General features: G+C 45.3%; 1 protein-coding gene across 4 annotated transcripts in view; it reads left to right on the forward strand.

Annotated features, from left to right (window-relative positions):
* LOC144791843 (uncharacterized) overlaps positions 1-24,029 on the forward strand; it is a 109,850-nt gene that overhangs the window by 77,513 nt on the left and 8,308 nt on the right. For all 4 annotated transcript variants that reach the window (XM_078666626.1, XM_078666625.1, XM_078666629.1 and 1 more), the window contains one exon: positions 1,103-2,363. In XM_078666626.1, the coding sequence (XP_078522752.1) occupies positions 1,103-2,363 (1,261 nt within the window). The remainder of the gene's footprint in view (positions 1-1,102; positions 2,364-24,029) is intronic.

Genomic DNA, 24,029 nt, shown 5'->3' on the forward strand with positions numbered 1-24,029 from the left:
CCTTGTGTAGGACAGTAGTTGGATGGTCTTCGAAAAAAATACTTCTTGAATGGTTTTATGTAAATTTCTAATTGGCGCACATACACTGAATACCATGCAAGCGAGGAGGAAAAATAATAAAATCTAGGGCACGTGTCCTGCGGCATTGTGGCTTTTGTGGACGTGATCACGAGTCATTCTATTCACACTCAAAGATGAAACAAATGTAAAGAAAAAAAACGTTAATGTTCCTGGCCTAACATTAAAAGGCTGAAAAAGGGTACAGCTTGTGAATCTAATTCTCTGCAGGCCACAAAACATTTGTTACAGGGTTCCTCTTTCAGCCAATCTGCCGAATGCCTGTAACTGCCAAATTTTCACACCATCCCTACTCACTATCATACCATTCACACTCATCTTCCTTGGCCCCTTTATATGGCCCCTGAAGAATAGTCGCTTCCAGTACACTCCTATTGCTGTTGGATTGTATCCCTTCTGATTTGGAGTTTGGCAAACCGGTTACTCAGTCACAAATGTGACGAGTATTCTGCTAGTCCCATTTGCATTATTTTCTAGTGTACTTGTAATAGGGTGGACGGGATATCCTTCACATTTGAATCGGAGTAACAAGGGCGCCACGCATGGGATACCTGAACCATGTTCTTATTATATGAAGTGGTTGTGGATTCTAGATCTTCTGGACAATTGCTGTTTGCATCACAATTTCTATTTTATAAAGTAACAGTCTGAGGTCCATTCTTCTGCTTGGTTATCCATTAGAATTGATATGAGCCTCTTACTAGAGATTTTTCAGTTAATGCATTTTTGTGATGTGGATTCACCCAGTTGTAATGCTGGAAATTGCCACATGTCTGCATATAAAGGTTGTTGAATGAGCTGAACACATACCATTGTTAGGTGATTATTGTTAGTTGATGCATGTTGCCTGGGCCTCTTGCTGCATATTTTAAGGGCCCAAGAAATGTGGGCTTGCACACTTTCGACTACTCTCTAATCATCCATCTTCTGTCATCCCATGTGAAATGTTGAAAAACATTGTTTTTGCTGCAACTCTTATACCATGGTGTCTTTGAGATGCTAAAACACCTTTTATCTCTTTCAGCATGAGCCATGGACTCGAACCAGTCGCAGCCCCCGTAACAGCACAGGTAGCACTTTGGACAGTGACAGTTGGGCATCCTCCCACTCCTCTGACTCGCATCCCCTCAACCCAGGAAAAAAGAACAAAATTGTCAAGCAGAAGATGGGTGCGACTCGAGGCGGTACGGAAAACTTGCTCCTTGAATGCCCAACTTTCCCAGCATCACTGTTGGCTATTGGTCCTGAAGAGGTGAAGCTGGAGAAATCTTGTAAAAGGAAGTTTTCTGACATGGACGATGAGACTGATAAGAAACTGAAAAAGATTTCTTTCCATAAAAATGGAGGGGATATCAAGCTGCAGAAGGGGGGTTCTCCTTTAAAAATGCCTGAATGGCTTGAGCCTCAAGCTTCTGACCTGTCAAGTATCGAGGGTATATCTGCACCAAGAGCACTGGAAACAAAAGATGGTGGGTTTAAAACGCCAGCTAGCCCCATTGAAGTCTTCAAGCCCAAGTGTCTCCTACAGGATTTTATTAAAGAGCAGGATGTGACAGCACACTGTTATGGAGAGGAGGAAAGGGTGCGAATTCCTGAAGCAGCGGAGTGGACATTTGACACATTGACAGTAAAATCCAAAGATCTTCAGCAAATATTTCAGTCCAAAGATCCTGAAAAAAGTATAGCCGAACCCAAAATCCGAGACATAACTGCAACAGAATCCAAAGCGACCGAGGAAATTGTTCCTTACAAATGTCCTGAGAGAATTGTTGTAGATTCCAAATTGCCAAAAACCTTTTCAGAAAACTCCAATGACTCTCTGAAGTTAGTAGAATCCAACAAACTTGTGGAAATTATTGTAGAATGCAAAGACCCGGAGGCCGTGGCATTAAAGCCCGAAGAATCCCAGGGGATGGTGCAATCCAAAGATCCTGAGCCGACTATGACAGAATTGAAGGACCCCAAAGAAATAATTGAATCCGAGGTTTCTAATGACACACAAGAATCTGAGGAACCCAAGGAGGTCTCGAAATCCAAAGACTCTAAAACAACAATAGTAGACTCCACAAATATCAAAGACATGGTGGATCCTTGGGATTCGCCGAAGAATGTGGCAGAAATGATGGTGAACCTTGACTCTTTTGATGAGAAGTGGAGGATAGAGGAACCTGAGGAGACGCCACAGGAAAAGACTAGAAGAGAAATGGAGAATGAGAAGGATGTTGAGTGGAGCTTTCCAGAAATCCGGTCCCAGAGAAGGGAGTCCAGCTCACGACGGCTAAACAGTAAGTACAAACAAGCGTTTGCAATGCAATAGGTCCCACAATTACTAAGTTTGAGCTATTGGCATTGCAGATGAAATTTATTTTATTTTTGATTTTGTTTTTAAAACATAAATAAAAGGCATTGGTATTGATGATGTCAATTGATTAAATGTGCATAAATGTTTGGTTTTGTTAGGTACGGAGAGATTAGGTGCAGGGGTAGAAGGGGAGTAGAGGTGTAGAAGAGGGGTAGTAGAGGTGTAATAGTGTTAGGGGGTGGTAGAGGTGTGGAAAGGTGGTAGAAGATTTGAGCTGTAGAAGAGTGGTAGAGTAGTTCAAGAGTAGTATTGGGGTAGAATAATGATAGAAGAGGGATATAGGTGTAGAAGAGTGTTATAGTGGTAGAAGAGGTGGTGAGGGTTAGTATATGTGTAGAAAAGTGTTAGAAGAGGGGTATAGTGGACTGAAGAGGGGTAGCAGGGTAGAAAGGTAGTGGAGGGGTCAGGGTGTAAAAAATGGTTAATTTGGCGTAGAAAAGCTGTAGAGGGGCAGGTAGAAGAGGTGTAGATGGGTAGAAGGGTGTAGTAGAGGGTTTGGTAGAAGGGTGGTATAAGAGTATAGAACTAGAATAGTAGTGTGGTATTAAAGGGGTAGAAGAGAGTTAGAAGAAGGTTAGAGTCGTGTGGTGCACGAGGGGTGGGGGGGGAGCATCTCCGAGCTCTTCGACAAACAAGCACTGGCCCGGGCACCGTCACAAAAGGCTCATGAACGAATCCTCAGCTGGCGCAGGCTGTACAGCCAAGACGGCGAGCTTGCAGCGAAATAATAAACACAACTACGCAATGTTTCAGAGAAATTCGAGGCAGAAGCTGTCTGTCCTGCTGTGACGTTCAATAGACTGTCTGGGGAATGCGGCAGGCTGCTAGAGTAATGTCGATACTGCGAACGCTTCCGACCAACCATCCCACCTGCCCCCACCCAGCGTACAGAGTGGTTACTGTTTAGAACCTGAAGCATGTCAGCCAGGGTCTCACACGGAAGCAGGCCTCGTTCCTAGGAATTCTGCTAAATGAGGGGCGGAATTAATGTACATCACACAAAGGCTTTGGGAGCGGTGTTTGGTGCGAGGTGAGTTTAGTGCCAGGAGTCTTTTCTGTATAGAGAGCCGCTTTGATGTTCTCAGTGGCCGCGTGGCTCACTGAGAACATCAAAGCGGCCGTGAAAGTGATCATGCAGGCTGACATGGTGCGCGCGCCCGTCGCACATGCACTGTACCCGATCCGCCTGCAGTCTTTTGGAGCACTTTCAGAAGACCCTTACCTAATATCTCGAATAGCATCACTTACGCGATAGCTAGACGAGCCCTAAAACAAGCACCCCAGCTGCTTTTACATCCTTGATTTCATTTTCAACTTGTATGTACTGTGCCACCTATTGAAGAGACTTGGAATTGCATCTATAGTTAAAAACTCTTAGTTTTGTGAAGCTGGTACTGTGCATATATGTATGTGAACAACCTTTCCCTGCTCATATGCGCTCTCTTTACGTTTTTTAAAATTTTTAATGGTGTGGGCTGGAAAAATGTGCTTCATTACAGTTTCTTGATTCTGTACCGCTGAACAGTTAGGCCTTCTATCCCTTTCTCTTGAATGTACTGGTTTTCCCCTCTTATCTCTTTTTGATTAATTTAGCTTGGGCACTCTATGGTCCGTGGATAGGGATACAACCATATACATATTACCACAGTTGTTTGACTTCCATGGAGGCTAAATTGAGTGCTAGCCTGCCTACTCTTATGTGTGACCTTTGGGACAAGTTTAATGAAACATAGTAAAGGGTGACTGGAGAACTCTGGCGCCCACTTATAATTAGGGCTCCCGGTTTTATGGTATTTATTTCTTGGCCATTTCCGTATTTATCTGTATATTTTTTTGTGGCCATTTTATCTGTATTTATTCATATTTGTTTTGCGTATAAATGAAGTTGTAAAACCTCGCATTCCCATATCTACTTTACTGATAGACATGCACTCATACTTTGCTGTTTGTCGTGTTTTAGCTATTTAAGCTGCCAAACATTACATAATACATTAACTAGAAAATAATAGCAATATACCATAAATGTATGTTAACATATTCCATTATTTAAAGAAATCCCATCCTGTTTTTTAATTTCCCATGCTGGCTGTCGATCAGCTCAGCTGCTGGCTTATAATTCATGAAAGAAAGCATGGAGAGTCACTTAAAAGAAGCACAATTTTCTGTATTTATCCACTTTTAAAAATAAATGCAGACAGAAAACCCATTGTTTTCTGCTTGAATTAATCAGTAAAAATCCATACAAAATGAAAACCGGGAGCCTTACTTATAATATCCCACAAAATTAAGGCTTGCACACATTTATTTATTTATTTATTCAAAGTTTTATATAGCGCGAACAAGATCCTTACAGATATCAGAGCGCTTCACAGAGACAGGGGTAGGGACCACAGGAATGAACAAGATAATGGGAGCAGCATAGTAATTACTAACATAGTAGGATAACAAAATGTACAGAAACATATCAAGATACAATCAGGTAAACAAGTAATATAAATACACCAAAGAGTAACATATATTGGTCGGTAGTAAGAGAGTAGCGTAGTAGTGACCCCATAAGGTAGGAGTATAGTGCCAGAGAGTAAGGTGATCAGTGATACAGAGCGATGCAGTCTCAGATCCAGTATCTGTAAAGTTCAGGAGATCTTGGCCAGAAGGATTGTTTTCACCTCTTTCTTGAAGAGTGCAGTGGAGGAGATAAGCCTGGTTTCCGGAGGGAGCGCATTCCAGATCCTGGGTGCCATTCCTGAGAAGGAGCGCTTGTATGTTTTTTCTTTCCGGAATCTACTAGGTTTCAGGAGTAGATTTTTTGTACTACGATTGGATCTCGACCCTCCTGATATAGACCACTTTTGCGCGAGGTAGTTGGGTGCCTTGTGGTGCACGGCCGAGTGTGTCATTACTGCAATTTTTAGCTGTATTCTGGCTTCAAAAGGCAGCCATTTTAGAGATTTTAAGTCTGGGGAAATATGCGAATGTTTTCTTGAGCCAGTAATGAGTCTCGCGGCAGCGTTCAGGGAGGCTCTTAGGGGTGCTGTTGTGGATAGCGGTAGTCCGCTGAGGGCCACAATTCCGTAGTCTATGCGAGGGATGACTAAAGCTTGTACAGCAGTTTGGAAGTCTTTGGCAGGGAGGAAGGGTTTGAGTTTCCTCAGTGTGTTGATTTGGAAATTAGCCCCTTTTGTGGCTTTGCTAACGTGCTGTTGCATGTTGAGCTTGGCGTCGACTGTGATGCCTAGGGATTTCGCTGAGTCCACGATGGTAGGTTGGACATTGAGTGCTGTTAGGTTATTGAGCCACGTTTGGGTGGTGGAAGTCTTCGCCGGGGGTGAGATGAGTAGGAACTCAGTTTTCAGCGCATTTAGTTTGAGGTGATTATCGGCCAACCAGGATTGAGTGTTGCTAAGTGTGGAATTCAGTAGTTTGATATCTTCCGGGGATTGTATCTTTAGGTAAAGTTGTGTGTCATCGGCGTACATATGGAATTGAACATTGGATGCTTGGAGCAAGGTGGCGAGCGGTTCCATGACGAGGTTGAACAGTGTGGGGGAGAGGGAAGATCCTTGTGGAACACCTAGATCTGCAGGCACCGGTTTAGATAGCACATTGTCGATCTTGAACTTCTGCGACCGGTTATGAAGGAAGGAAGAAAACCATTTGAGAACAGTTCCCGAAAGACCCATTCTAGTGCTTAGCAGCTCCAATAAGTTCTCATGCTTGACCGTGTCAAAAGCTGACGATAGGTCAAGAAGGATGAGGAGGCAGGACTCATTGCGGTCAAGGATTTGGAGGGCGTCATCGATTATGTGTGTCATAGCTGTTTCCGTGCTATGTTTCGCTCGGAAGCCTGATTGGTGAGGGTTGAGGAGGTCAAATTGGTCAATGTGTTTTGTTAGTTGGAGTTGGACACATTTCTCCAGCAGTTTGGCCAGGGTGGGGATATTGGTGATAGGCCGGTAATTGTTCAGGTCAGACGGGTCAGCTGTGAGTTTCTTGAGTATAGGTGTGACTTGCCCCACCTTGAGGGAGTCTGGGATGAGACCTTGTTGAAGGGAGCAGTTGATGATTTTGGTCCAAAGAGGGAGGAGCAAGGGGATGAAGTCTTTTACTGCATTAGCAGGTAGGGGGTCTGTGAGGTGATTAGAGGGCTTCAAGGTGCAGAGTAGTTTGTGTATAGCTTCTTCCGAGTAGATGTCGAAGTGCAGCCATGATGCCTTGTTTTTGGGTTGAATGTTAGACATGTTAGACATTCTGGTGTGATTGGGGAATCGGCTTAAATCCATGACAAGGTCATTTCTTATGTTGTCGGTCTTTTGCTTAAAGAAAGCAGAGAAGGCTTCACAGTGTGGGGTGTCACTTGTTGCGTTGTTTGATTGTAAGTGTTGTGTCTTTGTTTGAGTCTTGATTAGTTCGAACAGTTTTCTTGGCCTGTTTCTAGCTTGGTCCAGCTGACGGCTAAAGAAGTCCGACTTTGTGCGCTTTATTTTCCTAAAGTAGGCATTTCTCTTCTTTTTAAGCGTTTTTAGATGCATTGATGAGGGGTCAGATCTCCAGGTACGCTCTGCCATTCGCATAGTGCGCTTGTCGTCATTGAGTCTGCCATCATACCAGGGGTTAGAAATTTTGTTGGAGACTCTCTTCAGTTGCAATGGAGCGACTTCATTGACTATTAATTTCATAGAGTCAAGGTAGTGGTCGGTCAGTGATTGAGCATCCGAGACACCTGAAGGGGGAAGGAGGAGACTGCCGATGTGGGGAGGCAGGGTAGTGGGGTTAAGATTCTTCATGTCCCTTTTCCAGATTTTGGATTTGGTGGGTTGGACCGGGTTAGGTTTAACTTTTTTGTTAATAAAGAAGGTGATAATGTGGTGATCTGACCAGTCGCAGGGTTGGATCGCCTCCAGTTGGGTAGAGTCCTCTTTGGCGATGATATGATCGAGTATCGAGCCTTTGTCGTGTGTTGGTCTATCGCATATTTGGGTGAGGTCAAGCGCATTAAGGAAAGTTTTGAGACTATTCACCTCTGTGTCTTTCTGATCATTCCAGTGGAGGTTAAAGTCACCCAGGTAGACTTGGGTGATCTGCCGACCGGCATTGGAAGTGATCGTGTCCATGAGTTGTTGGGTGAATATGAGGTTGTCACCAGGCGGGTGATAGATGAGATGTAGAGCAGAAACTTGTTTGCCCTCGCTGGTGATATCGAGGCAGAGGAGTTCACAGGAGGTAAGGGAGGGGGAGGCGGCTTTAGTAACGGAGAGGTTGCTCCTAAAAATGCATGCAATTCCCCCGCCCGTCTTGACAGGCCTGTCCAGTCTAATGATGTGATAATTGGGGGGGACTAATATGTCCATTATCGGGGTAGAGGCTTCAGTAAGCCACGTTTCAGTCAGAATGGCTAGGTCCAGTTCCATTGCTGAGACGAGATCAGCGATGTCGGAGGAGTGCCTCTGGGCTGATCTGCAGTTGAGTAGGATGCATTTGAGTTTGGGAGTGAGACGGGTGGTCGAGCCTTCTAGAGAGAGGGGGACTTTTCTGAGGTTGCTAGGGATGGAACCTCTGTTGCTATGGGTTGGGAGCCTCAGAGGATTTGAGAGAGTTGTGGGTATGGGGATGTGTGTGTTGGATATGTGTTTTACCGGACCTGTGCCATAAGAGCGTAGGAGAGAGCATAGGTCGCGGTCAGACAGTGAGTTGAGGACACGGCGGGGGCGGTGGGAGTTATTGCGAACGGGGATAGTCGGCCATCTCGGGGATCGTTTGAGGCGAGGGTATGTAGGGAGGGTGCGTCGTTTGTAGGGTAGTGGGATGGTGGGAGGTAGACTGGGCTGTGAGAGGAGAAGGTCTTTGATATCGTGGACATCTTTTTTGACTTGTAGGAGATCCTCTGACTTGTTGGAGGGTAGATAAGGTCAGGTCAAGGGGAGGATTGGAGATGGCGTTGGTGGTGAGAGCCATCGGTGAATGGTTGACTAGTGAGCATAACTAGTGTGCATAACTTCACTTTAGCAGAGACCTCCAACCACAACAGTATTTCTTGGACTCTTGACACCGGATTTCCAAATTGGGTATTGAGATGTATGTTCCCCACCTATTTTTGGACTCAGATGCATGAGAACTTTGAAGAGAGACTTGATTTGTGCAACATTGCACAGGTCAACAATATCTCTCCGACCAAGTGTCATCTGAAATTCATAGCATACTCATCATATGACTGTAGACACAATTAAATCATGCATGAGTAACGCAATGAATGAATTTGCAAAGAAGACACTAAGGCCATCTGGGAAACACAAAACAAAGAGGATGCGCTGTATTTTAAAGAGTAAACTAAGACTAAACAGATTTGATTTAGAAGAACAGACTTCTAAAATAAATAAGGCCACATCTTTCAACCCTGACCACCGGAAGAAAAGACCGGTGTCTTCGCAGTGTTCAGACTAGCAGATTCGTCATTTATCCCCTCTGCAATCCTCCAGCTGTCCTCCAGTGTAGACCCGTCAATATCCCGGAGACGCCAGATCTTCTCAAGTTTTACATATTCCTTTACTGCTAAAATGGTTTTCCCACTATGTGCTTTACTATTTCCCTGAAACTGCTTGAATTTGCAGCATGTCACATTTCCATCTGTCTATTTCAACCAATGTGGATAGTTAGGACTAATTCTAACTTATGATGTCCTTTCTTTTCCTTCTCCATTAAGAAAATGTTCATAGCTCTCCTTGCCACCAAGTTTCACATGATTGGTAATTTACACGTTTACCCTTCTCTTTTCACCAAATATACATTTGACTCAGACTTTGTACAAATGTTCATTCTCTAGTGCAGCATTTCATTTACTGTATTTGTACAATACATTCACAAATATTAAATACATTCACAAATATTAACTAGACTACATTCCTGAATCAATTAAACATTACTTACTTTATAATACAGTCCTGGTGCTCGAAGAAAGGGTGATCACCGCACACCCTTAATCCACTTAAATGTTTTAGCACAACAACAACAGTCTTTGAGCACACATGGCACAAAGAGTCTACTGAGAATTATTCCACAAATCTGAAGTTCCGTAGTCACGCTTCCAATCTTTATTGTTTCTCTGCACTTTGCCATCACTCAGCCGTATCGCCCCAAGACTTCATCAGGGTTAAAAGGAAAACAAACCTCCATTTTACACAGACTACCAAGAGCAAGCTCTGTTACTGAGAAAACTATCACTTTGTGACAAAATACGTTTTTATGGTTTGGGATCCACTGCAGACAAACAATACACATACATAATGGGTAGAGAGATTCAGGCCATTAGGGCATCAGTTTAATTTTGGAGTACTCTCCAAGCATCTACAGTTGGTAGAGTGGCAAAGCCAACATGGTCCTCCTCCGTAGATGCCTATACACATTACAGAATTTGATTTGTCCAATCACTATATCAACCTTTAAACTGTTGGACAGGCTCCTAAGGTCCTTGATCTGGGTGGGTAAAAGTAATACAGTGAACCTCCGGAACCTAAAATGAAATAGAGAGGATGGGTGGGTCTTGGTCTTCCAGACCTAAAATCCTATTCTAACAATAGTCCTTGAGTGCACATGGCACAATGAGTCCACTGAGAATCATCCCACAAGTCTGAAGGGTAGTTACTCTTTCAAACTTGATTGCATCTTTTCCATTTGGCTGCATAGCACGCTCGTGTGGTTGGTTTCCTTGCCTCCCTAATGATGTTCATGCAGTCTGGGGGCAAGTTAAGGTATCCGAACTCTAGGACCTCAGGAGCCAGATCGCTAGGTTCAACTGATTGGGATCTGGGTGTCTTATTTCTCCATGGTTCTGAGTTAGAAGATGGGGTGCAAGTCACAGTCTTTGATGAGGAACTACTGAAAGTTCTAGGAACGTTGTGTACCACGGTTGTCTCGCCCATGTGGGAGCAACTAGGATTAGCGTGAGTGTTGCCGCAGTTTGCGTGCCACCAGCGGGATCAATGGTGCTGGGGGAAAAGAGTACGCAAATCTGCCTGACCAGTTCATCCATATCGCATTGCCCAGTGACAACGGATGTGGGAATCTGGCGGCAAAGTACTGGCATTTGGAGTTTTCTTTTGTGGCAAAGAGGTCTACCTCTGGGTGACCCCATTCCTCGAAGAATGGTTGGAGAACTTGGGGGTGAATCTCCCATTCGTGTCTTTGTTGGCTGTGCCTGCTGAGCAGGTCGGCAATCTGATTGTCCTTCCCTGGAAGGTGTTCTGCTAGGAGAAAGATGTTTTTCTGAATTGCCCACTTCCATATGCTCTGCGCCAGATGGGACAGCTGTGGAGAGTGGGTTCCTCCCGGTTTCTGGATATAGTACATTGCGGTCATGTTGTCCGTCCGGATCAACACCGTCTTGTTGTACACATATTTTTGAAAGGCTTTTAGGGCTAGGAAGATGGCTAGCAACTCTAGTTGATTGATATGCAGCCTTCTTTGTTTTTGTCCAGAGCCCTTGTACTGTGTACTGAAGGAGATGGGCTCCCCAGCCTGTCAGGGATGCGTCCGCTGTTAGTACTAGTTGTGGAATCGGCTCTTGGAACAGTCGCCCCTGTGAAAGATTTTGTGGGTTCCACCACTGCAGAGATTTGTGTGTGCGACTGTCCACCAACACTAGGTCTTTTAGGTGTCCACGAGCCTGGTTCCATTGCCGTGCTAGGCATTCCTGTAACGGGCGCATTTGAAGTCTGGCATGGGGGACAATGAATATGCAGGAGGCCATCATGCCTATGAACTGCATGAAAACTTGGGCTGGCAGGAAGTGCTGTGGCAGGAATCTGCGAATGAGTATCTGCATGCTGGCTATCCTCGCTGTGTTGGGGTACGCCTTTGCCACTGAGGTGTTTATAGTGGCTCCTAAGTATTGCTGTATGTGGGAAGGTTGCAGATGCGATTTTGTGTAGTTGACTGAAAAGCCTAGGCTGTGTAGCAACTGGATAGTTTGGGACGTGTGTGTTGCACACTCTTGGTACGATTTTGCTTGTATTAGCCAATCGTCCAGATAAGGGTACACATGGACGTGTTGCCTCCTGAGATGAGCTGCTACTGTCGCTAAGCATTTTGTAAAGACTCTTGGAGCCGTGGTAACCCCGAAGGGCAAAACCTTGAATTGGTAGTGTTGCCCTTCTATCGTGAACCTGAGGTATTTTCTGTGGGCTGGATGGATGGGTATGTGGAAGTACGCATCCTTGAGGTCCAGTGTTGCTAGGAAGTCTCCTTGTAGCAACGGGAGCACTTGTTGTAGCAACGGGAGCACTTGTTGTAGTGTGATCATATGGAAGTGCTCCGACAGTATGTATTGATTTAGGGGTCTGTGGTCCAGTATTGGTCTGAGGAAACCGTCCTTCTTGGGAATAAGGAAGTATAGGGAGTATACTCCTGTCCCTTGCTGGTGGAAAGGGACTGGCTCTATGGCCCCCTTTTCCAGCATGCTTTTCACCTCCTTGTTGAAGTAGGGTGATGTGTTCTATGGACATAGGACGATGTCTGGGTGGTATGTTTGGTGGCGTAGAAGTCAGTTCTAGGCAATAACCAGACTGGACAATTTCTCTCACCCACCTGTCTGTGGTGATAGCGTGCCAGACAGGTAGGAACTGTTGTAGTCTGCCTCCGACTGGTGTTAAGTGTTCCGGAGGCAGTGTAATGAAGTCACTGTTTTGTGGAGGCGGAGGCTCTGGTGTTATTGCCTCCCCGCCCCCTTCCCTTAGGATTGTTACCTCTGTAACCACCTCTGTTGGTGTTCTTTGTGAAGGAACCTTGTGTGTTACCTTTGTAGGAGGTAGATGTTTGTAAGGCATTTCCTCGTGTATTTGCTCTGTATGAGGAGCGCCGGAAGGAGCCCCTATGTTGCAGAAATTGCAGTGCACCCATGGATTTTGCGGTTTCTGTGTCCTTTTTCATTTTGTCCAAGATGGTGTCTACCGCAGGACCAAATAACCCAGACTTTTTAACTGGTTGCATTAGAATGGTGGACTGCACCTCAATCTTAAAGCCGGAAACCCTCAGCCATGCATGTCTGCGGAGGAGGACACTAGTATTAATGGATCTAGCTGCGGTGTCTGCAGTGTCCAGTGCACATTTAATGGAGGCGTTGGAGATGAACTTTCCCTCCTGAATGAGATCATTTGCTTGTGCTTTAAACGGCTCGGGCAAATGTTGCCTAAGGCTTTCGAGCTGATCGTAATGTGCTCTATCGTAAAGAGCCAGTAGTGCCCGTGTGTTAGCAATTCTCCAAGAATTGGATAATTGTGCCGCTACCCTTTTGCCCGATGCCTCTAGGATTTTGGACTCCTTATCAGGGGGAGGTGCTTCCCCTGTAGTCTGAGAGTTGACTCTTTTTCGCGCGTTAGCAACCACTAGGGAGTCTAGTGGCAGCCGGCCCTTGATATAGGTGGGGTCTGTAGGAGCTGGTCTATACTTTTTTTCTATTCTGGGATGGATTACCCGTGCCCTGGCTGTGTCCTTGAATGTCCGGTGCATGTTTTAGAACTCCCTTCAGCATTGGAAGTGTTTTGACACTTTTCTCTGCAGTAGTGAAAGTGTCAAAGAGAAGTCCTCTTCTACAGGGTCACTGTGCATGTCCACGTTGTGGAATTGCGCTGCCCTGTATGGGAGTTGGTTAAATACTACTGTGTCATCAGTGGGCGATGGTTTAGTAGGATAAGTGGGCACATCAGGGATAGGATGTGTATCATAAGGGTCTGTTGGCTCCTCCCAAGGTTCCTCTTGATCTGGATCTTGAGGAAAGTCATATAGAGGCTGTGGTTCATACCCTGTGTTTCCCTCATCGTCATCTTGATTAGAAGGTGAGGTAGGTGCAAGTGGTGTGGAGGGCATAATAGGTTGAAAAGGGAGTGAGGGTCTCGTGGGAGAAGTGCCAAAGTCCTTTTTCTTGAGTGGGATAGGTGAATCCGGTGCAAAGTCCAAAGGCCTTTTTTTCCTATGCAAGATGGTAACTTTACCAGTGTCTGGGTTAATGTAAATTTTTGCTTGGTCCTCGGATGGATCTGGGTGGAATAGTTCTTCCTCTACAGTACTGGGCTTAGGCTTGGACCTTTTAGGGTCGACGAAGGCAGGTTTGTCGACGACCTTTGGTGTTTTGCTGGGTTTTTTCGGCTCGGGCCCTGATTTGGGCTCGACTCGTGGTTTCGGGTCGACGGGAACTTTCGGGTCGACACGTTGTTTGTGCTCCGTAGGCTTCTTTGGGTGAGTGTCTTTAACCGGATCGATGGTCTTTTTTGGATCGACCGGTGTCTTCGGAGCTGTTACTTTTGGGTCGACAGGTTTGTCCGGCTTCGATGGCTTCGGTACGGCACCAGATGCCGGGTCGACGGTTTTTGGAACCGCAGGCTTCGGTTCGACGCCCCTCTGTTGCGTGCCCTTGTTCGGGTCGACCGATTTATTTATTTATTTATTTATTTATTTATTTATGTATTTATTTATTTGGGGGGGTCGACGGCTTTTGGCTGAGCGGCCTTTGCGGGGTCGACAGTCTTTTTTGGCTCGACGGTCTTAGGCTGTGCGGCCTTTTTTGGATCGACGCCCTTTGGGTCGGTAACCTTTTTTGGCTCTGGAACCTTCTTCGGGCGATGGTACTGGGCCCTGGGGTTTCTGAAGGTTTCGGTTTCGTTTTCGTAGCCGAGCCAGAAGGCGGGGCTGTCGAAAGTCTTTTATGATCTTGGCTAAAGCCTGTTGGCGGTGCCTCGACCGGAGCCTTTGGCGAGGGGTCAATTGGTGTCGGAGCAGTGTACTCACGATTTTGCCCGACGGGAGTTCGTCGTCAGAGTCGAAGTAATCCTCGACCGTGACAATCTCTAGGTCCGAGTTTTGAGCGTCCGGTAGGTCCTGATCATCATCGAAGATGTTGTCGGGTTCCGGTGCCTGTCGCTGCATCTCTTGCCTAGCGGCCCTTCGGATCCGTATTGTTTTTTTCGATCGGAACTGGGCGCAGGCCGGGCAGGTTTCTTCCCTATGGTCTGGGAAAAGGCACTTGTTGCATACTGAGTGTTTATCAGTATGGAGGAACTTTGAGTTGCATTATGGGCACCTTTTGAAAGGGCTTCTTTCCATCGACTGTCGGCTCACGTGGCGTCAAAGGCCCAACGGCCCGCGTTGACGACCGATTCGAGATGGAAGGTTGTATGGAGTAGAGAGGTACTGAACGAGAACAATACCGACGAAGTCGAAGGCCTTTTGGCCTTTAGAAAAGTTTTGTTTCGATTCCAAGTTGCAGTATAGGAGTTTGCATCCGAACCCAATGGCGGAAAAAAACAATCTGAGCATGGAAAGGATGCCCATGCGCACTGTAGTCCAGGGGAGGAGTCACCTACCTCGTGATACTTCGAAGACTCTTCCAGGACAACAAAGTGCAATCATCCGGACCAAACACTAGGCGGCGATCTATGCACAGATATGAATTCAACAGCCCACATGCCTCGAACATAATATTTACGTAGTTTGGATTGGGCATTGGAGTGCATACTGGTTTGACATACTTGAATGAGATTCCACCCTTTATTCAGAGCAAATAAGCCCCGATGAAGGCCTGGAGCGATAAGTCTGAGCGACAAAACACGTGTTGGCAGAGAATTGTTATTTACTGCAACAATAACCAAATCAACCCATTAGACGCTTCCATACAAAACATTATATGCTACCTGCTGCATTTACAAAGATGTAACTTCGCATACTCTTCCATACGACTACACCTCGCTGCTATAGCAGCATACCTTCAGAACAGGCAACACCTTTCACTCTTCAGGGTAGCAGCAATGAAAGCATTTATGGAGGGCTTGAAAAGAGTGATCCCTCCAAGACACCCTCCTTCCCCAGTCTGGAATCTAAATATAGTGCTTACCAGACTCATGGGACCTCCTTTCGAACCTTTACACTCATGCGAATTGCAATTCCTAACGTGGAAAGTCGCATTCTTAGTTACCATCACCTCACTCAGAAGAGTGAGCGAATTGCAAGCACTGACAATTCAAGAACCCTTCATGCAGGTACATGCTAACAGGGTAGTTCCCCGAACAAACCCTAAATTCATGCCTAAAGTCGTATCCAACTTCCATATTAATCAAGCAATTGAACTGCCAGTATTCTTTCAGAATCCACAATCAGTAGCTGAAAGAGCCCTGCACACGCTAGACGTTCGGAGAGCTCTACTATACTATGTGGACAGAACTAAATCCTTTAGGAAAACAAAACAACTGTTTGTTGCTTTTGCACCACAACACAAGGGAAATCCTATTTCAAAGTCAGGAATAGCCAGATGGATAGTTAAATGCATTCAAATATGTTATCTAAAAGCTAAACGCACTTTAACAGTCCCCCCCTAGAGCACACTCTACACGGAAAATGGGGGCATCCATGGCTTTCCTAGGAAATATTCCCCTCGAAGACATCTGTAAGGCAGCCACATGGTCCACCATACACACTTTCACTAAACACTACTGTGTAGACGTGCAAGCAAAACAGCAAGCTGCTGTAGGCCAGGCTGTCCTCAAAACTCTTTTCCAAACTGCTGCAGCTGGCACAGGTGGCCACCGCTAGAGGAGATACTGCTATTCAGTCTATGCACAGATATGAATTCAGCAACCCACATGCCTCGAACGGAATATGCTACTTACCAGTATGCATCTGTTCTTAGCATGTAGGGCTGCTGACATTCATATCGCCCGCCCTCCTCCCCGGCGCCTGTCGCAGCTGCAGCATTATCTCTAGCATGGACATCTCTTACTTTCCTATCTCCACCTCTGCCACAATGGCGAAAAACAATCTGAGGATGGAGAGGATGCCCATGCGCACTGTAGTCCAGGGGAGGAGTCACCTACCTCGTGATACTTCGAAGACTCTTCCAGGACAACAAAGTGCAATCATCCGGACCCAACACTAGGCGGCGATCTATGCACAGATATGAATGTCAGCAGCCCTACATGCCAAGAACAGATGCATACTGGTAAGTAGCATATTCCTTAGCCAACGTCTCAAATGTTAGATTCCAGTTTGCGACCAGCAATCTGATGAGTACACAAAGTGTAAATGGTGTACGTAAGGTCCAGTGCGTGACCAGGAGTGCACCATGTGTCCGATGCCGTTTACACGTGGCACAAAGCCACTTCTGCCTTATGCCCCACAGCCACAGTTTCGACAGGATCTTGTGCCTCTGCCACCTCTGCCCTGATGTGGTGACAGACTAATCCGATGACAATTTCGTAGAAGAGGTGGTGGATCTCCCTGGCGGGGTGGGGGGGCCGGGGGTGGATGTGCAACCTGCAGATGAATGGGGACACATATATAGCATATGTATTGGGTTCAGCCATACCACCTCATTCAGACTCTTCACCAGAAAATGTCACCCATTTTTATGCATTGGTGGAAAGAGCTTCAAAGGGGTTTCATTTGCTAGTATAAATCATGCAATCAGACTATTTTCTGTACAACGTTAAGGAGGCCCCCAGAAAGTCAGGTAAAGTCATAATCAACCACAACTTGCAAAAAAAATGTCAAAATTCTTTAAACGCCAAACTCTGTCTCAGCCTTGGTACATCAGCTTTATAAAAAGTACCGAGCCCCTTGTGAAAACACACCTTTAAACCTAACTTGTCACCCAAACGCTGATACTGTGGTAATGCAAACCGCACAGTGGCTCGCGAAGCCCATCTTTCCCATCTATAGCTCCACCAGATACCGTGTGTTGGAAGATGGACAACTTTAGCAAGAGAGTCTCTGCTGTGGCTGCAGCTTCTATTAGAACTGCTAATTTGCTGGCGCTGTGACCAAAAAATGTGGGCAGACATGACCTCATACCTTAATTTTCTTCCCCGAAGACAATAGAGGAAGCTGCTATGTTTGACAAGACCATAGATGTGACCAAGTCCAGATTTGGCAAATGGCAGTTGCACGTGCTTTAAAAAGAAATGGGCCAAACTATTCTTCAGTTAAGGAGTGAATACGAACAATGTAAGTTTAGAGAACAGATCACTTAAATATTTGGAAAACTAGAAACGGAGTTATGAGAAAACGGAAGATGATCCTTAGTGCAGACAAGTGATGTAAGTAGTACATAGCATGTGTTTGAGAGCAGGGAGTGTGATCTGTGATTAAGTGACAGATTTAAAATAAATTAGAACATTGGAATGTTGGGAGCTCTATTGAAAACAATGGAGTGCTCCGGGCTGATAATGGCTGGTATAAGCCTGGAGCTCCAACATTCCAATGTGTCTTTGTTCACAGCTCTGGCTGTAAACAAAGGCTTCAGGGAGCCTGAAGGGATTCCAATCCCCTCGCGCTCCCATAAGGCTTTGTTCTGTTTTTTGTTAGAACATTCTGTCCTCTAGTGGCAGAATGTTCTAATAGCCCTTCGTAGCTGGGCTATACCGGCTATTAAAGTCCCTCTCCCTTGTTAAAGGCCCTCGCCTTCGGCTCGGGGCCTTTAACGCTGGAGATGGTCTTTAATAGCCGGTATAGCCCTCTACGGCGAGCTATAAGGCTATAGAATAAGTCCTCAATGGGTTCATCTTTGCTGCAGGAGACACACTACAATTAATTGTGTTCCATGCACAACTAATGTGAAGGTAATGAGTGACCTTTGTTATGGAGGCATGTAGGGGCAAAGGATAGATTAGGAACATAATCATGGTGGTGAGGCATCCTCTTTTGTGTTGTTTTCAAAACTATGTAGTATGTCTTACCAATTATTGAGCACTGCGCGTTTCTCTAGACCTATGATTTCCTACCTTGTCATGTCTTTATTTTTATCCTCAGCAAATTTCATAATTGGTTGACGCCATATTAGCACTGCTGGGGTGCGTTTGCCTTCCTCTCTGATGTTGTGGGGTGAGGTGAGGTTAAGTAAGCAAGCACTCAGTTTTTGTTTTTTTGGGGTACGTTTTAATAGATATAGTTTGTAGACCTCCAAGCATTGCAGATTGAGATTTCCTGCAAGTTGAGAGAGTTCAGCAATAACAGATGACCAGATTCCTCTGAGAGGGGTGGGCAGATTCATAGCACATGTAACAAGTCCGCTTAAGGAGATCTGCAGTGAGGGCAACAGGCATCAGCACTGGGGGAATAAAAGTCTGCGTGAGATAGAATACTTTCGTGCCTCAGCAGACCAAATAAGGGAATGGCAGGTGCGTAAGAGATTACCGTTTTGGTAAGACTAAGGTTTCTACAAAAACAGCATTGTGCCACCCACAGTAATCGTGGTGAAGAGGTCTTAATTTTAGGAGAAGGAAGCAGGAATTGCAACAGGCTGACAGGACGTAAGGGGCCTGCTGTACCAGTGGTGTCTAGGCAACAACCAGAAAGCCAGCGACACACCCTCCGTCGCTGTGCTGCGAAGTAGCTTTTAAGTCACCCCTGACCGATGTACACTGCAGTTTAGGAACAGCTCCCTGCGGTGATTACTCTGCCAAATTAGGTACCCAAGCAAAGGGTTCTGGTCAGTGGCGGCTCCTCCGCTAAGGCAGTGAACTTAGCATGTTCTCAACAGCCTGGGTGGCGAGCATACACAGGCTCACAGTCCCTGTCTGAGCGCGGGACCAGACCGCTCCGACCAATCACAACGCTGCTGTCATGCTGGTGACAGCTGTATTGCCATTGGCTTAGGTGAGCCAGTGTGCTTCCAGTTTCTGGGGGGAAAGGCGATGGACGAGAGACAGCAGAGGAGAGACGCAGCTGTGTTTTTTTTTTTTTCTTATTCACTCTCCTCTGACGTCCCTCGCCCCATACCAGCCGCCTCCGGTCGTGGTTATGAAAATATTTTGGGGGAGACTTAATGGTATGTTTGCACAATAATATAAAACATTAGGGTGCATTATCATTTTGTATTAAGTGATGCAACCTATGACTGTCCACTGTAGGGATTTCCAAAATATAATTTGATTTCTTTTTTAATACTGGGACCGCCCTTGTAAGATTGCCCTTTAATATGCCATGATCAGAGTGGTAAATTCTAATACCCAGGTGTCTGATAGATCTCCCTTCCCATTTAAGGGGCTTCCACCTGTATCAAATGGTACCTCTGGGGTGGTAGGACTGAAAGAAAAGAAGCAGGACTTATTCCCAGTCCTGGTGCTCTGCCAAAAGTCTGGAGGACGCATGCAATATTCTCGTGAACAGCGAAATATCTTCAGTATATAGGAGCAGATCATCTGCATATAATGATATAGCTTGACATAATGATACTGAGTGAGTTTGGTTTGCTAAAGTGATACCCCGACTGGCTCTTTCCTTATGCATGTTAGCTGTCATGGGTTCCAAGGCAATCACAAAGAGCAATGGGGATCGTGGGCACCCTCCTGCTATGTTCTCCAGAGAATTGCAAATGGGGTAGAAATGTGTCTACCAGTACTGACTCTTATAACTGGGTTCGTTTAAAGCAGATTAATTAACCAAATGTTGTGCCTGTCCTATCCGAACTTAATAAACACCACAAAGAGGTAGTTCCAGTCTAATGTGTCAAATGCTTTTTCCAATTTGAGGACCAAGCAGACATGGATCCAGTTTAGGCACAAATTCCATTACTGTGTAGAGACTAAGGATGTTTAGGGAAGTATTCCTTCCTAGAATGAAACAGTTCTGATCCGGGTGAGTGAGATCAGGGAGAACAAGCATTATGTGGTTAGTGATAATTTTATTCAGAATCTTTCCTCAACATTGAGGATCTCTAACCGTCTATAGGATGAAAGTGGGGATGAGTCCGTACCTAATTTAGATATCGATACAAGTGAGGCCTCTTGTAGATAAGGAGGAATTCCGCACTCTGCAACAGCAGTCCCATACAGGTGCAACAATTTTGGGCTCAGTAAGTCCGAATAGGCCTGATAGAACTCTCCAGGGAGTCCATTAGGTGTGGGCATTTTACATGTCGCCAAGGCTCATATGGCCGGCTTATTTCTTGAGCAGATATGGAGGCATTTAGTTCCTTCTGCAGGTTTGCCGAATCTGGGTAAGCAATATGTTGTTTAGAAACTCCTCCACATTGCTAAGTAAACTTTGGTGCTGGACAGAATTTAAAGTTTCATCAGTTATGGAATTCCCCATAAATTTCAGTATGGTTATATACAAAGGTATCTGTCAATGTACAAATGAAGGAGCGTGGGTCTGTTCTTGTGTAATGAGCCCCACCAGTAGGGTGATCGCTATGTCGCCCTCAACCATATGGCATGCGTAGTTAATGCGCCAAAGTTGTTCAACATCAAGGGATGTGTGTTTCTTGTGCAAATTAAGAGTAGCACTGCACAGTTTAAATGCTTCCCTGTTGACCGAAGGGGAAGATGTGGTGTTTTGATTAAAGTTAAGGTAATCATTGATTCTCTCACATTGTGTGGCTCAAAATGTCACATAGTGATGTGGGTGCATGACGGATAGGGGGGATATGATCTATCATGGGATACTTCCAACACACAGTTTAAATCTCCTACCAATATCCAAGGTGTTTTGGCCAATGCATTAGCTGGCCTGATGGCTGATCTACGAAAGGGGATTATTCAGAGATGGGACCGTGGATGCTGCCCAATATAGTTGCATATCTACCCTCTTTGATGAATAATACAGTGTGGAGTTGAAAAGGAATACTGGGTTTTGCAGTATGAATCTTTTCTGGATTCACATTCTGTGCATTATTCCTCCCTCTAATGATTGGGTCAGAATTGTTGTATTTGTCCTTTTTTTGGGTGGGCGTTGATATACTACCATTTGGTGTCCTCTCACGAAGTTGGCATGCTTCCTCTGGAAGCTCCCACCTTTGGTCGCCATCTTTAGAATCTTTATTTTCGCCGTTGGGTCTGGATCGATACGGAAGGAGCTCCTGATAGTTGGAGAAAAGAATAGTCGAAAATAAAAAACTTCTAAAAGACAAGGATTCGACATACCGGACTTCGAATCGTGGGACCGGAGTGCGCCGAAAGGTGAAAACAGCCTTCGACGACAAACTGAAAATGCGCATACAGGGGGATCCCTGTGAGCGGTAATGGACAAGACACCTTTCAAAGTCTGCAAGAATTGTCATCACAAGTATGCAGAAAAGGACCAGCATCCAGTCTGCAACCGTTGCTTGCCCCTGGATCACCGAAGTGACGATTGCAATGTGTGCTCGACTTTCACTCCAAAGACTTTGAGGGTACGAGACAGACAGAAAAGAGACAACATGCAGGGGCAAGGCGTACCACCATCGCTAGAGGACAATATCGCAGAAGGGCCAGAAGTCGACAAGGACAGAGACGTACCAGTTGTAGTTGTCGAAAAGAAGGCTTTAAAGGAGGTAAGAGAACGGTCGACCTCAAAAAAGTTAGACGAGTCACGAAAAACTGACTCAAGGGCCTAGAAAGGAAGCCTCTGTGTCAAAGCACTCAACATCCGGAGATGCGTCCAAAGACAAACACTTGGTCGGATCCTTAGACAAGGACTTACCCTAAAAAAATCAAAGATATCGAAAGACGTTTGAGAAAAAGACGCTTCGGCGTCAAAGCAAGAGAATTCAAAATAACCTTCGACTGCTGTGTTTGCATCATCAAGCACGAAAAGGAAGGTAGAAGGTCTCGACGCCGAAAATCACGCGTCCAAGATGGAGAACAAGAAAAGAGGCTAGAGGCAGAATGGCAAGTATTTTCCAACAGAAAAAATTGTTTGACGAAAGCTTGAAGCAATTCAAGATGCCACCGAAAACTTCCACGGATGTGGAAAAGAGCGTTGAGGCATTACATCCTCCAACGACACCCAAACCACTTGAGGAGCAAGAAGAAGAGTTCTTCTCAGAAGAAGAAGATGAGGAACAAACTTGTGTGGGCTCAGCAACCTCAGAGGTTCAAGACCTACAATGGCAAGATCTCTACTCCGACTCCCCAGAAGAGGCGGTGGATACATATCCTTCGAGGCCTTCGCCACCAGATGACACTTGTATGTATAACCAAGTCATCAAAAAGGCAGCAGATCTTATGGAGTACAACTGGAGGAAGAAAACCCCCAATCATGTTTTCTACTAGAGACTTTGATGCCTTCGCAATCAAGGAGCCAATTCCTCCCTATTCTGCCAGGTGTATTAGATCAAGGTAAAGAAGCCTTTAAAGAGCCTGCCTCATGTAAGGCAGTCACTCCAAGAAGGGAGCCAAAATACAAACATTCCTCAAAAGACCCGATTTACATCAAGGGGTCAGTGGCATTGGACTCCATTATAACATCCACTGCTAGGAAAAGGGCTAATGTTCCAACCACCATGGGTCCACAACCAGACAAAGAAAGCAAGAGGATGGACCTTATGGGGCGAAAGGTCACGAGAAGTGCAGCAAATCAATGGTGCACAGCAAATTTGAATATATTACACAACAGGCATGCATACCAAAACTGGGAGGAGGTAGGAGAGCTACTAAAGCACCTACCAGATCAATTCCAAAAAAGAGCAAGCCACATAGTTCAATTCTTACCTATGTTTTAATATGTTCCTTTTGTTCCCTACACTCGACTCTTGTAAAGCACTCTGATACCCGCAAGGGTCATGCTCGCGCTATATAAGACCTTGAAAATAAAATAAATAAATAAATAGTGGAAGAAGGAAAGAACATAGCTTACACATGCTTAAAATCAGCCCCAGGTGCTGCAGAAACATCTAGCAGATAAGTGATGATCGGCATCACTGAAAGAAGGCATGCATGGTTACAAATCTCAGGTTTCAAACCAGAAGTGCAGAACAGTATACTGAACTCACAGTTCAATGGAGAACAATTGTTTGGAAGCATAGTGGATAACAAGCTGTACAAATTGAAAAAGGACAATGAAACAGTAACATCCATAGTTGCCCTACAATTCAGAGGCATGCGTAGAGGCACACCTTCAAGGAGACCAGCGGGAAGAGGTCACCATCAACCTACAACCTCGCATCAAACATATCAACAAACTTACCAAGGAGTAAGCCAGGGACAACAAGGGCAACAACAAAATTGGCAATACCAGCAAAGAAGACCATCCTTTCGAGGACGCCCCTGGGGAAGAGGCCTTCCGTAAAGAGGGGGAGCTCCAACTATAACAAAGTGACTTCATTTTAAGGCATGCACACACTCCAAGAACATCAGGGACTGTGCTCTCCAAAAAGACAATCAATATAAAAACAACATCCTATAAACAAACAGTTCCCTCAGCATACTGCACCAATAGGAAGCAGATTAAAGTACTTCCTCCAAAAGTGGAGAGAGATCACTTCAGACAAATGGCTCTTAAACATAATACAGTACGGTTACAGCATAGAACTAAGCAAACAACCTCCAAACAAGAAGATCTATTCAAAGAGAGAATTATCTGTTACTCCAAGAACTACAAGCCAAAGATGCAATAGAACAGGCACCCTGGAATTAGGAACACTGCGTCCAATATTGGACCTAAGATTTCTCAACAAATTCATAAAAACTCAAAGGTTCAAAATGACAACTCTGCAAGAGGTGATCCCTCCGTTGCAAAAAGGAGACTACATGGCAACCATAGACCTAAAAGATGCCTGCTTGCCCATTCCCATGAACAAAAGACACAAGGAACTATTAAGATTTGTGGTCAACAAAACACACTACCAATTCAG

The sequence above is a fragment of the Lissotriton helveticus genome, chromosome 11 (assembly GCF_964261635.1).
Source record: "Lissotriton helveticus chromosome 11, aLisHel1.1, whole genome shotgun sequence".
NCBI lineage: Eukaryota > Metazoa > Chordata > Amphibia > Caudata > Salamandridae > Lissotriton > Lissotriton helveticus.